Here is a 15405-nt window from a genome sequence, read left to right on the forward strand (position 1 = left end):
TTAGAGTAGGAAAAAAGTGTGTCCTCCATCTTTTGACCACGTGTAGAAGTTTAGTTCCAAAGCGGCAAAATGTTGATGCTATCATCTTGCATGATAGTTAAATGACAGTCTTGCTGCTTAAATTCTTCAGATATCTTTTATGAATGTTCACACAAAGTTATGTATTAGTAATGTAAACTTGTTAACAACTGTTACTTGTTTTTTGTTTCCTTAGAAATATTAATTTAATTTGAAAGAAAATTTAAGTAACTGCAGCCCAAGCTGTAACTTGTGATGTGTTTAAAGCACGAGGTTGTGTGTCTCTGTATGGTTGAAAACAGAACCATGAGATTACTGATACATTAATTAGTTACTCATTACATAAATTGTGATGATTTTTATAGTGTTCTTACAAACCAGCTATATTTCTGTTTTTTTCTATATTGTAGTATTTACAGACTGTAAGAAACAAACTTTTTTCCTCCCAAACTGTGCTATAGAATTGCAGATGACGCGTAGCAATAAGAGATGTATAGGAAAAGCTAAGAACATTAATTTCTGCATTAATGCTTTGAAATCATATAGGCCTATTTACTGTGTGTTGAGTTTTGTCTTCAGAAAAGATATTAAAAGCATATTCCTCTCTGATTTTGCTGAAGTTCAAACGTATGGAGGTTGCTTTAATATGAGTCACTAGAAGTTTGGGGAATTCAAGTATGAATATTACACATCTTTGACCTGTAACCTTGATTTGAACAAACTGGAGGAAAGAATATTAAGAATTTGTTCACTTACCACAAGATTGCTCTCATCAGAAATCGGAAAAATTTGTGTCTGTAGCAGTTTAGACTTAAGTTAGCTCTTCTGTGAAAGTACATAGTGGTGTTACAGTGATTTAACTTCCTAATTTGACCCTGGGGCTAAAATTCTGCTTCAGCTTTACAGCAGAGAATTCTGTCATGTTATAATAAAGTGACCTGAAAGTACTTGTGGGAAGACTAAAACACTTAGGAAAATAGAGTAGAAGGCCTTTACACTGGTTTTTGTTTGTTTATTTTTTCTTCCAGTTACCGAAGAAATCAAAACATGATGTAGTAGTTAGTGGAGAGTACTAGCAATCACCTGGGATAGATGAGAGTTCTTCTGTGCTTTTTCATTTCAGAAACTTGAGAGAAGCAAGGGACTGAGAAGAAAAAGCTAAATAAATAAATAAATAAATAAAATTTACATTAACTTTACTCATGCCCTGAGCAGGATTATGCTCTGTAGTATCTATGCAGCACAGGGAGGCAGACTTAAGTTGAAGGTAGAGGGCTATGGCTGTGTCTCAGATACTGTAATTCCCAAGACTGGAATTCCCGTCATTGGCTCTGCCACTGTTCAAGCTATGTAACTTTGTACAATTTATTCACAACCCATATGGTCTTCTCTTACCATTGTCATGTATTTGGATATTTAAACTACTTTGGGCCTTGAGACATTTTTCCAATAAAAATAAAAAAGGTTAAAAGGTCTTTTCCTTTCTCATCTCTGGGAACTCTTAGAAGTACATTTGCACTTGTGCATTCACAGATGCACTCACACATGCACACACACAAACTACAGGTTAAATAGCCTTTGAGAGGAAAAGCAATTGCTATCTTGGCATTTAGTCTTAAACTGTAGCAAATGCAGCTTGAATATAGAATTGGTGCTATTTATTGCTGATACTGTTTCCCTGAAGTGGTGTACAATAATAGACTTTGTTAACAGTAGATTGTCAGTATTGCCTTTATGAAGAAGAGGTTGACTGACTAAATTGTAATTTTAAATGACTAGATGATGCCAATATAGTTAATGAGAACGGCTGTTGGTTTTTGCTGTGCATTGTTATTAATGCTCAATTATTATTATTTTCTGGCAGATACACAGAATGAAAAGGAACGAGTGAGGAAATACGGAGCTTTTATTCGGACGCTTCCACCAGTCAATAGGGCAACTTTGGCTGCTTTAATTGAACATCTTTACAGGTCAATGCAAATGATGCACTGTAGCAGAGAAATTCTTGTAAAGTGTTCTCAGTATAACTCTACCATAAGTGAAATGTGGCTTGTTTCATTAACTAGTAAGCATCAAAAGCTTACCTAGTTGTGACAGTTAATTATATTTGATTCTCTTTAATTTCTAATGTGTTTTTTCATTGGTTGTATTTTTAGCAGTATCTGTAAATATCAATGGGATGGAACAGCCTTACAGCAAGATGGGGCTGCCAATGTCTGTGTCCAAGTAGGGTAATTTTTGATGTAGCTTCTTTATAAGAACTCATTTTACCCCAGTCTGCTAGTCTTCCAGTGGATTGTTCCAAATGGTTCTTGAAATTAAAAGATTTTTTCAGGGAAAGTGTCTTTCTCCACGATCTATATTGCATATAATAACTGAGAATTAGCTACCCTTTCTGTTTATCATCAGTGCTTCATTTTGCAACTGAAGTAGCAGTAGAGAATATCCAAAACATAAACTTGTTTAAGCAACAAAGGTCCTGTCTTATTCCTAGATCAAATAAGCAGCAGCAAATGTATAAAAAATGTGACTTGGATGATTCTGCAGTGTCATGGTTAAATAGTAATGGTTTATATTATTGTATTATCTATTGAACAAGTCAAATTATATTCCTGATAAATTGTAGTGGGTAGAGAATGTGTAGAACATTTTCTTTACAGGATATTGTCTTCAGAAATTACATTACATGGCCAGGTACATAGCAGATGGCATTTAAGAACTGTTTATACGATTATTAAACCAATTGCTGCCATTATTGGGATAAATATTATAGTAAGTATTGTGTTTAACAATGTTTCTAGGTATATCCAGTTCAGATATATTAATATGCTGTTATATCTTTCTGAAAGTATTTTGAATTCATGTGTATAATGGCCAAAATTTGGTGATACTTTAAAGTGTTTGCTTCTAAAAGAGGACACATTATATAAACAACAGAACTTTAGGAAAGAAAACTTTACCATAAGTATAGAAACTAAGAAGGATCTAATTTCTTTCCGCATTTGGTTTGATCTTAGATCATAAGTTTATAGGTTGCACTTATGTAACATAATATAGTGCATCTGTATTCAGCGTTGGTGCAGCCTTACCTTGAGTCTTGTGTGCAGTTCTGGGCCCCAGACTTTAAGAAGTAGGGGAAGGCCCTTGAATGCATCCAGAGGAGCGCAACAAAGCTGGTGAAAGGGCTGGAAGACATGTCGTATGAGGAGTGGCTAAGGACTTTGGGCTTGTCTAGTTTGGAGAAGAGGAGGCTGAGGGGCAACCTCACTGCTCTCTACAGCTTCCTGAGGAGGGGAAGGGAGAGGGAGGTGCTGAGCTCTTCTCACTGGGATCCAGTGATAGGGAGCGTGCGAACACTTCAAAGCTGCATCCGGGGAGGTTCACACTTGACATTAGGAAACATTTCTTAACTGAGAGGTTGGCCAAATACTGGAACAGGATTCCTAGGGAGGTGGTTGATGCCCCATGCCTGTCAGTGTTTGAGGCATTTGGACAATGCCCTTATGCTTTTAGTTTTGGTCAGCCCTTAAGTGATCAGGCAGGCAGACTAGATGATTTTTGTAGGTCCCTTCAACTGAACTATTCTATTTTTATTCCATTCTAAAATAATTTTTATATCCATTAAGATGCTGATAGAAAGTGTTAAGTTTTCATTTCTGTAATGTGACGTGAGATAAAGAGTATAAAAGAAATATTTTAAAAAACTAAAAAAGAAATTAGACTTTTTTCACTGCATTTAATGTAGTTATTTTTGAAATGCACTCCATATTCTGTAGAGGAACGTCATACAAATAAAGGAACAATGGAGCCTTCTAAATATGTTTATTTTTCCTTCAACAGGGTGCAGAAGTGTTCTGAAATCAATCATATGAACCCTCACAATCTAGCCATGGTGTTTTCCTCATGCTTATTTCAAACTAAAGGCCAAACTAGTGAAGAAGTCAATGTAATTGAAGATCTAATTAAAAATTATGTGCAACTTTTTGATGTAGGTATCTTTTATATAAAAGTGTCCTAATTGCTCAGCTGTTAGACATGCTAAAATATCGAAATTTTCTTAAAGATGATCTTGCTATTAGTTACGCTGTCTGAGGATTTGCAGGGCTTTTGAACTCTTAATTCGGTGGCCGTTGTTCTTTGTCTGCTTTAAATTTTATTTCCCAGCTAGCTTAGCCTGTGTAGGAAAGACGGTATTTATAGAATTGCTGTGAGCTACTGTTGTCTAAAATGGTGCACATTCTTCTTGCCGACACCAGCATACCAATTCTATTCAGATTTTACGGACCTGATCAGAACTGAAACATGGAAGAATTCTGTGTTCTTAATCTCTGAGTTGTGGTTACAATAAAGACTAGAGAAAGTGTTTGATTCCCTAGGCCTAGAAAGACCATTAAATCCAGCTGGATAGGAAAAATACTATTAGGAGCAATTTGTATTAGCCATTTTGGTTTGGAGTTTACTGTGCCACTATAACATTGTTTGGCAGTTTTTCATGGAGTCCTCTCTCTTCTAACGTGTATTTGGTAAAATTTATAGTAACATCCCATCAGTGAAGTGCTTTTTCTGACTGATACAATATTTTGCACAGCTGCTTCTATAGGAACATGATTAAGAGTATTGTTAATTGAAATAATATTTATTATTGTTACATAATTATTACTTACTATGATTGGATGTATGTACTCCTCCATATTTATATTTGTATTTATCTTAGTTTATTATATTAAATTACTGTTTGCTAGTTTATGTTGTAATTTTTATACTAGCTCCATTGTACTCGTTAATTGATGAAAATTGTCCATTTTAACAGATAAATGAAGACCAGGTCAAACAAATGGATATAGAGAACAGCTTTATTACCAAGTGGAAAGACACTCAGGTAAGCAGCAAATATCAACTGGTATGAAAACAATTTTAACAAAGACTGTTTTGTTGTTTACAAGTTTTTATATTTAGATTTCTAAATGTAATCAAATGTATCAAAGTTTGTATAGTGCCCAGTGTTATTAACTACAGAGCTGAGAGAAATAAAATTAAATAAAAGAGAAGGCATAAACTGATAAAGCAAAACAGTTCTGTGTAAAGCATACTGTGGAATTATGTTCTGACCTGAGCAACGGGATAATTCAAAGTTGTTATGTGCTTTTACCATGCTTCATAAATTGTACTAGAAAGAAATGGTCAACCTTTGCAAGTGTGAAAGTGATGACCTGTTCTTATTTGGTTTTGATTTTGGGGTGGGTTTTTTTTTGTTTTGTTTTTATTTTCAACATGCATATTAAATACTGTCGAGTATATGAATACTTTTATTTCATGAGCTTTGGATATACCTAGTCTCTCTTCATTAGAGTTTCACCATCCTTTTTAGAGTTTAAAGCATCTGAATCTTTAGCTACATCCTGTTTTGTGATCATTTGTAGTACCCCAAAACACAAATAGTATTTGGGGAAGCTTCAGACACACACTAAAAGTCAAACTGAACTTCAGGATACAGTGTAGGAAAATGGGAGATCTTATGTCACTTATCATCTTGAGTTCCAGTCTTACCTATAACAATTTTTGAATAACTTCAGCATGGTGAGAAACAAAGTGATAGCATGTTTCACTGTCTGAATGGTATTTGTGTACAGTCCTAATTAAAGCAAAAATTAGAAAGTTTCATAACACTGCAAAGGTGGCTGAATTAAGAGAGGTAAAAGGAAATATAGGGAGCTTAAAAGCTTTTTCAGAAATCTAAAGTAGTGGAGGAGAAGCTTTTGGTGATTTTGGAGCTTATAGGGCCTTAGAAACTACTAGAAAGCTAACAGAAAAAAAATCTATAATGCTTTGTCTGTTGGCTGCCTTCCCCCTTCCAGCAACAGTTTGGTGGTACCTCGTAAGCCGTCATTAAGAAGACAGGGTCTTGCAAATACACGTTGAAATTGCATGTTCTGTGAATTGCTATGTGGAGTTTTATCTCATATTCCCTTATTGTCTGGGTCAGAGTAGCGTGAAGCTTTCTGACCATAATGACCTACTGTGAATATACATACAGAAGGTAGAATGCCTGTTTCCTTCTCATGGTGCCCAGTGGGGAGTGACCAAGTCACTGGGAAACAATTTCAAGTTTATTTCTGGTGTCTGTCTTGCAGAATGGAAACATCTGCCTTGGTAGTGGCAAAAAACACCCAAACTTGATATCCTTAAGAGCATTCTGCAAGGCAGGGGTTGAAGTACCTTTTCTGGAGTCCATGAAAAGGATCTTATTGAGATTAGAGAATAAAATTTTGAAGCCCAAGATAGTGAAAACACATATACTTTTAAATACATTCTTTTCTGTGATTTTAGAAGCAAAAAAAATGCTTGTTACAGCTTGTCACACTATTAACATTTTCCAGGCAATTCTGGGAAGCCATAATGGTTAAATGTTTGTAATACCTTCTGGAAAAATTAGGGAGATGTGAGAGGAGTTTCATGAGTAGAGAGTGGTAGTGGAGACATTATGATTAGTTAGGGAGAAAAAAGTAGAAAGGAAACTGAAAGGCTGTTGACGGATTGAATACTATGATAGCGACTGATGGCTAGGTGGGTTTGTTTAAAACTGAAGCTGTGAGGAATATAGAGAAGACCCAAATAAAATGGTTTTGTTCTGTATTTTTTCCACCCCAGATACCACTGCGAAATCACCTTTATGAGGTGTATTGTCTTTAGAAGGCTGAAGAAAAAGAGACACTTGCTTTTTTTCAATTTTTAATAAAAGTCTAGGCTTTCTAAAATTGGTAAGGTTTTTATTAAAAAGCTTCCAGCACCTGAAAAGCTAGTCTTCCAATTTTAAACTTTATAATCAAATTGGAACCTTCATGAATAATTGGGACTGTTTGGACTGGTTTCCCTGGAACTCTTCAGGTTGTTGGGAGGTGGAGTTACAGAAAGATTGAACTGGGCTTTTAACTGTTCTTATGTTGCTCTCAGCAAAGCCTCTAGCATTAATAATCAGCTTTCTGAATTGCTGGTTACACCTACTGTGTTAATAGACTCTGGCTTGATTCTCATAACACACATGGCTAAGCTTTAAATTCTTTACAAAAAATAGTAATACCACTTTAACCTTAAAAACTGCTACCTTATCACAGAATTGTCATATAATCATAGAATAATAAGTTGGAAGGGACCCGAAAGGATTATCCAGTCCCAGCTCCCTGCTCCTTACAGGACTACCTAAAACTAAACGATATGACTAAGAACATTGCCCGGATGCTTCTTGAATTCTGACAGTCGTGGTGGTGTGACCACTTCCCTGGGGAGCCTATTCCAGTGACGAGCCACCCTCTTAGTGAAGCACCTTTTCCTTATATCCAATCTGAACTTCTAATGCAGCTTTATTCCAGTTGTCTAGGTTGGAAGGAAACTGTTGAGATCATTTAGTCTAATTACAACTGCTGCTCAAGCATGGCCTCTTAGAGCAGGTTGTCTAGGACTGTCCTGTCAGATTTTTAATATCTCCAAGGACAGAACCTTTCTGGGCAACCTCTTTCAGTGTTTGCCCACCCTCATAGTATAATTAATTGTTTTCTTGTGTCCAGATTGAATTTTGTGTGCTTTTAATTTGTGCCCATTGCCTCTGGTCCTGTCACTGGATGTCTCTGAGAAGGGTACCTCAGTGTTCTTCATTCCCTCCCATCAGGTATTTGTACATGTTGGTAAGATTCCTTCCAAGCCTTCTGTTCTGTGGGCTGAACAGTCTCAACTCTTTCCGCCTCTTAGAGAAAGACGCTACAGTCCCTTCATCGTCTTGGTGATTCTTCACTGGACTCTCTCCAGTAGTTCCATATCTGTCTTGTACAGAGGAGCCCAGCACTGGACACTGTACTCCAGATGTGGCCTCACCAGTGCTGAATAGGAGGGAAGAATTACCTCTCTTGACCTGCTGGCAGTGTTTTGCCTAATGTAGTCCACTAGGCCATTGGCATTCTTTTCTGTGAGCATGCACTGTTGGCTCATGATCAGCTTGTTGTATACTAGGACATCAAGGTCCTTCTCAGCAAAGCTGCTTTCCAGCTGGTTGTCCCCCAGTGTGTACTGATACCTGGGATTACTCCTCCCAAGGTGCAAGACTTGCATTTCCCCTTGTTGAACTTCATGAGGTTCCTCTCTGCCCAGTTCTCCAGCCTGTCAAGGTCCTTCTGAATACATCAGCTACTCCTCCCAGCTTGGTACCATCTGCAAACTTCTTGAGGATGTGTTCTGTTGCATTATCCAGGTCATTAATAAATATTAATGGTCTCCCGGCTGTTCAGCCAGTTTTCAGTCCACATTACTGTCTACTTACCTGGCCTGTATTTTGTCAGCTTGTTGCTGATGATATGGGAGACATTCTCAAAGACTTTACTAAAACTAAGGTAAAAAATATCCACTGCTATCCTTTCAACCAGTAGTATCCTCATTGTAGAGGACTATCAGTTTGGTTAAACATGATTTCCCCTCCGTAAGTCCATGCTGACTAATCCCAACCACCTTGTTCTCATTCATGTGTTTGGAAATGCTTTCCAGGAGGCTTTCCCCCTTCACCTTCCCAGGGACTGAGGTGAGGTTGACCAGCCTGTACCTCCCCACATCTTCCTTCTTGCCCTTGGAGATGGGATCGATACTTGTGCTCTCTCAGTCTTTGAGAATCTCTCCCAGTAGTCATGACTCTTCAAAGACAATGAGAGTAACTTTACAGTGCCATCAGTGAGATTCTTCAGCACTCGTGCGTCCTACTTGTCAGACCCCATGGACTTACATATATCTAGTTTCTTTAAGTGCTCCTTAACCTGGTCCTCTTCCACTGAGGGTAATCTTCCTTGCTCCAGACCTTCCCTTTGTTTTCAAGGGCCTGGTAATGACTGATGCAAAAAAGGTGTTGAGTACCTTGGCCTCTTCTGTGTGATTTGTCACTTGGTCCCCTGCCCTATTCAGCAGCGGGCCCACGTTTTCCCTAGTCTCCCTTTTGCTGTTTATGTGCTTGGAGAATCCTTTCCTGTTGTCCTTTGCATCCCTTGCAAGCTTCAACTTGGGGTTGGCCTTGGTTTTTCTAACCTTATCCCTGCACAATGGGACAGTAGCTCTCCGCTTTTCTTGGGTCACCTGCCCCTGCTTCCATCTCTTCTACACCTCATTTGTACGTCTGAGTTCAGTCAGGAGCTCTTTGCTAATCCATCCATGCCTCCTAAATAGAAAGGGATGATTTGCAGTGCTTTATAGCACTTAAAATTTGGAAGGCAGCAGTGAAAGGGCTTCTTATTTTATTAGTGGTATGCGACTGTCAAATTTGTTCTCATTAATTCTTAACTCATTGCTAGAAATGACTACTTTTAGTTTACTAGCGAACACTTGTACAAGTAGAACTTAAAAGTTGAAGAAAATGGCACTTTCTACTTGAGTTTAAAGGGAGAGAAAGGGCTAAAAAGAAATGCATTAGGAATTGTATTTAAATGTATACATTTGAAAATCTGTGTTTTCATCCAGTGGGGAAAAAAGGTTCTCCAAAGAATGTGGTAAATAAGTGCTAAATACTTAGATATGATGTATGAGAGTGTCTCAGCTGAACAATGGAGTCTGCCTACTAGGTCTCCTAGACATGACTTCACTGGTATTAAATTTCACTGAATTGTGTTACCACCTGGGTTTATCTTTAAATTTTTGCTGTATTCATTAAGTGCTTTCTCAGAGAATTTCTAGAGTAAGTTATTACACCACACCTATGATTTCCATCTCAGCGTTGGGTGGGGGTTTTTTTTGGTGGTGTTTTGCTGGGTTTTTTTCCCTGGCAAGAGCTCTTGTGTTTGCATACGACAGAGTTGTGAAAGTCCAAAAGTCCTAGGTGCATGAGGACTAACCTTACCTGAGGTGCAGAAGCACTCCCTGGCTTGCTCTGTGATTTTGGGACCCCAGTTGCTCAGGGCAGATGCCTGACCAGAGTGTGCCCTGATTCTTTCCAGGCCCACGCTGTTAGGTTTCTGGTGGCATGAACTCAGGCATTGTGTCATGCAAGAAGCAGTATTTCTATTTTAAGAATTTAGTGCAAAGCTCCTAGATGCCGGACATACCCTTCTGTCCTAGATTAAGCACTTAAGTTATTTCTGAAATGGGTAGGGAAGGGAGAAGTAAGAAAAGAAACTTTAGGTACCAAGAATGTTGTAATAGAAAAGGCTAATTTGTTGAGTACCCCTGTACATAAGTGATGGTTTTCAGGATTGCTATTGTGAAATTAAAGGCAGAAAAATCTGTTTAATCTCTTCTTGCATTGCTTAAGACTTTATGACCAAATACTTTGGATGTCCATATGAACTGTTGCATAAACAGAGGAAAAATATATCAGAAATATCTATATGCTAGAAAATCTCAATGTGAGAAGATGACAGAAAAATTTATTATTAATGAAAAGATATTGTAGTAAAGTACCACCTTTTTCAGTCTTCTAGAAATATTTTACTCTTAAGATATAATCAAATATTTTATGCTGTATGGTTTCTATTGTATAGGAAAAATGGATTTGCACTATGAATTGTGTACATTGTTTCATGGCTTTATTCTTTAATATAGACTTGAATGACATAAAATGAAAAATAGTATATAGAATGATCGACTTCCCTGTTTCCCAAACAGGACAATGATCTCAACTTAAAACTTTGATTGATGTTCTTCTCCCTATAAATAAAATAAGTAATGCAAAATTTCTAGAACAGGCTTGGTCACTGGGGCATTTTAAAATTGTTTATCTGACGTGATTCCAGATTCCTATTTGGAAAACATGAATTCTTAATATTCAGCACACATTTTCACAATCTGTTATGAGGAAAATAGTAACTGAGCTGCTGGATTTTATTCATTAATCTCTGACGATATTGTGTCTGAAGACATCATGAAATGCTGAGTTTGAGTTAGAAAATGATTTTGGATCTTACCAAATCATTGGTATCTTTACTCTGTATGACATTTCCTGGAATAAGACCCACGGGAAGTCAAGATAGCAAACGTGAACTTAGCAGACCTTAGTTGTTTGGAAGCACTTATTTGAGAGAACAGCCTTTTTCTTTTTAGCTTTCTGAATAAGCAATGGACATTAGAATAAAACTTCTACTTTTTACTGGTTGGTAAATTGAAGTTTGAACTGCTTTTAAGGATAGGGACTGTGTTCTCTCCGTTATGTCAGCCTGTTACCCCCTTGGATGTAACAACTGAGGAATGGAGTCCTCAAGAGCCTGACTGTCATTTGTGGCAATTTGATTGTGACTATGAACATTTTTCCCCTCTGAATGAAGCTGTGGAACATTTTTTGCCAGTTGCCATTTTTCTGTAGTAGACATGATTAATGTAATTAGTGTTTCAATTTAAAAACAGATTTTTCTGAAACTCCATGTGCAGATAACATGTGAAATGCATGGATGTCTCATGCCTGGGACCACTTCAATGCAGAATTCTGATCAAAGATGGTGCACTTGCTATTATTTAAAAGTATTTACTGTCTGAAGCCCACTGATTAAAGAAGCTTCTTCTAAGTGGTGACAAGGATGTTTTGAGATTTTATATATAGCTTTTTCTCTAGAAGAATTCAAGATTTCCCTAACTATGCATGGTGTTGTCAGTAGAATTTGCTGGGGGAATACATTATAGCCAGACCTGGACTAACACTAAGTGCTTTTGAAAACAATTCACCTTCCTCTTTGTTAGATTTTACATTTATAACCTGTCATGAGTGTAAAGTGCATATTACTCATAAGTTCAAAAGACTAGATTATATGGATGCCTACACTTTGTGTTTTACCAGGCTTGGCCACGTAAACTTCTTTTAAACTGCTGTTGTTAAGTCTAACTTAACATTTGATGCTTTCATTAACACTATACAAAGACTAGCCAGACCCCAGCCGATTGTCATGAGCTGTATTTGCCAGTACAGACCTGAAATAGGATAAACATTTTCAGACTAGAACCAGTGGTTAGTTGTAATGGTGTAACTTTAACTTGATATCTTTCGTTGTTTCAGTGGAAGAAAGGGGTATGCCGAAACATACTCTTTTTCAGCTGCTCTAGTTCCTCTGTCAGTAGCTACCGTCATTCATTCCAGCCTGTAAGCAGTTTGCAGAACCATGCGTGTGGAAGGCTTGCGTATGCAGACCATGTAGCATGGAGATTGGCCTTCAGGCTCATGCAGGAGAGGTAGCTCTTTGGGAACATTTTTGGATGGGCTTCCAGTTACTGTTAGAACTGATGACATGATGCAGACCGAGTGATGTAAGCATGGGTGATTGGCAAGTTATGCCTCAAGCAACTACAATTAAGAATTTTGTGTAAGAATCCTTTCCATTTAACATCTGACTGTCTGACATCATTGTGTCAAAATGTATGCATATTTGTGGGAAAATCAGTGATGTGGATACTTACTACATTTGAGTATATAGGTTGCTGCAGTAGTATTATCTCCAGGCTGGTGATGCAGTGTATTCAGAGAACAACAACTGAACCAAATTCCTGCTGAAGGCCTGGAAGTTCTCGTGTCTGAAATGTCACTGAAGTTCCATTCCAGGTGGCACTTCATTAGCTGTTCTTCATTTTCTGTCCACCATATACTTATGCCAGTTGTTTCTGTTTGCTGCTGTAATTTACATCACGTTTTCTTTCCATACGGTTGTTTACATGAGCCCAGTGGAAATCAAATGTCAGCTTCATTCTTATTTCCAACCTTTTTTCTGTAATATCATCTGAAAAGCAAATTTTACAACTAAATGAGCTTTTTTGAGTCTGTGCTACTATAATTAAGCAGCTTTCTTCAAAGTAGCTTTGTAATGTTTTTCCTCACAAATGTTTCCATTAGTTTTCTATTCTCAGAGGCTAAGCTAACTTTAAAGTCACCGTTTTTCAGAATGTTAGCGTTCTTTAAAATTGAGTGCTGCCATTTATTTTTCTATAGAAATGTAGTTTTAGGTTCTGTAAATTAGTCAGATTGTATCCCAATGCTTGCCTGTTTCTATCATTTTCTCCACATCTTATTCTGTATATGATGCAGTTTTTTACTTTTCTTAACCTCTTTCTCTGTTTGTAGTAATATATAAATAATAAGCATCACTATGAATACTGTTCTCAAAATTAAGACACAAATTGTTATTCCTAATGTTAATTTAATTATTAATTCTTTATATTGGCTTATTAATAAAAGGGTACACCTTCTGAAAGGTCCACTTTTCTGCGTTATTTTTTTCTTACTATGCTCTGATCATCACCATGTATTTAGTTTTGGAAAATATTTTTAGTATTGGCATGAATTACAATCTCTTGAAGATGCTTATGACTGTACTGCAAGGGAGGTAGAGCAGGCAAAACATGAGACATTTTTAACTGTAGAAAAGTATAAAGTAAATTCTCATCCACTAAGATAATTTTATTGCCATAGATGAGCAAAGCTACTAATAATGGAAAATATGAAATTCCTTCTCACGAATCAGATTTTTCGCCTTGTTCATAAAATGTTGGATTTACTGACTTTCCGATTTCTTTGTAAATTTCCTATTGTTAGGCATTCTTAAGTTATGTTTGTTGGCATTGAGTATACAAAACTATTATGTAATACATTTGCTTTATTATCTAATTATTCCACGTTAGCATTGTACATAAAGTTTAGATATCTTTCCAAGAAATTTGAAGAGCTGTATTTGAGGTTGATAGCAAGAGCATTTGTTTTGATTCCTTTTTTAAATATTTACTGACAAGTTTTCATTGTGATTAATAATTATAAATGTGGTCTTCCTAGTTATTAATTCTGATTATCTGGATATCTACATATGACTATGTCACAGAAATATTCTCTTATTTGTAATTTTTCCTCTCATTTCCAACGAACTCATTTCAGTTTGGGGTTCCTGTCCTGTCTTTTTTCATTGTTTTAAATTCTATTCATCTGTTTTGTCTCTGAAGTGAGCCTGGCTAACCTCTAAATCAGAGTTATGGTTCTGGCAGTTTAAGATACTGAGGTACACTCATTTTAGACTTTGCAGTCTTAAATATATATATTTAAAATTTCCACTTATTTCACATCTCCCCTAGTTTTTCCGCTCTGGAATGGATATTTGTAAAGTGTGTTCATTTTGTTTGATATGATTCTATTGGATTAGTCAGGGTTTGAATTTTCCCCTTGAATCTGTGAATAGTTTTCAGTTTTTTAACTTACATTAGTCAAAAGTGAATGTAGCGTGGGTTTTCCCATTAGAGTCAACATTTGGACTATTTTTGTAGATAAGTGGGTGGAAAAAAAAGTTTGAGTTCAGTAGGTTCTAGCATATCTACTAGATGGTAATTGTACTTTCCCTATTTAAATGGATGTTTAAAATAATTTTAAGACAGTCTAATTTTGTTTTAATTGTTTTGTTTTAGGTTTCCCAGGCTGGAGATTTGCTTATTGAAGTTTATGTGGAAAGAAAGGAGCCAGACTGTAGTATTATAATCAGGGTTAGTGTATAAAAGTGATGCAGTGTTTTTACTAAGCACTTTCTCATGAAGTGTACCAAATTTATTTTCATACATGTTTTTATGTAATTACATAATGAAAGTATGAATTTATATCTATCCCTGTTTTTTTAAATAATTTTAAAAAAAAAATTTTCTGTGTTGCCTAAAGTTTGTAAAGACTGATTATTATGCATTGTTAAGGAGAATGTTATGACACGACTTTAAAGAGGAGACATCCTCCTTCACTTCTACTGCAATATCCAGTGGTATAAGTTTTTGCAGCTGTACGGGTGCAACACACAAGAACGTTAAGTACACAGTGAATGCTGCTTTTATTCAATAGTACAAGGCCATTTAAATTACTTTCCTCCTGATTTTTCTTTTTGCCAGTGGCTATCTGATTTCCTTGAGCGTTAAGAAACCAAAGCTTGTTCCTTACTATAATTGAGATTTTTCAGCCTTGTATCTGAGTGTATTTGAAACACACTCATCTCCATGTAGTAGTGCTCTATTGTTTGGATGCTGAGGAAAAAAGATTTCATTTCTGTAATGGCAAAGGACAGATATTGTTATGCAGTAGGCAGAAAGTTTAGGGCAATAATTTTTTGCTTTTGTTTTTTTAAATCTTACACCTCTCTGTTTCCGTTTCCTTTTTGTTTTGTTCAGCATATGTCTCTCAAACACTTGTGTTTGTACATATACGTGGTATGTAGTATACATAGATACATGCACATAAGACATGGGTTTTTTAATAGGAATAAAAATGGGAATATGCATTGCTAAGATTAAAAAAAGGTACTTCTATAATATTTACCTTCCCATACCCAAGAAAACATATCATGGTGCTTTTTTTTTTTTTTCTTCCTAATTTTTCAGGGTAGAGAGAAGGAATTTCAAGTTACCAAGTTATCAGTCAGCTAAAAATTA

At 36.4% G+C, this 15405-nt stretch overlaps 1 protein-coding gene across 4 annotated transcripts in view; it reads left to right on the top strand.

Moving 5' to 3' along the window:
- Window positions 1-15405, top strand: part of ARAP2 (ArfGAP with RhoGAP domain, ankyrin repeat and PH domain 2) — a 136976-nt gene that overhangs the window by 89786 nt on the left and 31785 nt on the right. For all 4 annotated transcript variants that reach the window (XR_012835383.1, XR_012835384.1, XM_075752342.1 and 1 more), the window contains exons 22-25: window positions 1883-1988; window positions 3859-4006; window positions 4829-4897; window positions 14404-14478. Coding sequence is in view for 2 of the 4 variants with exons in the window: in XM_075752342.1 (XP_075608457.1) it covers window positions 1883-1988; window positions 3859-4006; window positions 4829-4897; window positions 14404-14478 (398 nt within the window). In the remaining 2 variants the exon portion in view is untranslated. The remainder of the gene's footprint in view (window positions 1-1882; window positions 1989-3858; window positions 4007-4828; window positions 4898-14403; window positions 14479-15405) is intronic.

Source organism: Balearica regulorum, chromosome 4, assembly GCF_011004875.1.
Source record: "Balearica regulorum gibbericeps isolate bBalReg1 chromosome 4, bBalReg1.pri, whole genome shotgun sequence".
Lineage (NCBI taxonomy): Eukaryota > Metazoa > Chordata > Aves > Gruiformes > Gruidae > Balearica > Balearica regulorum.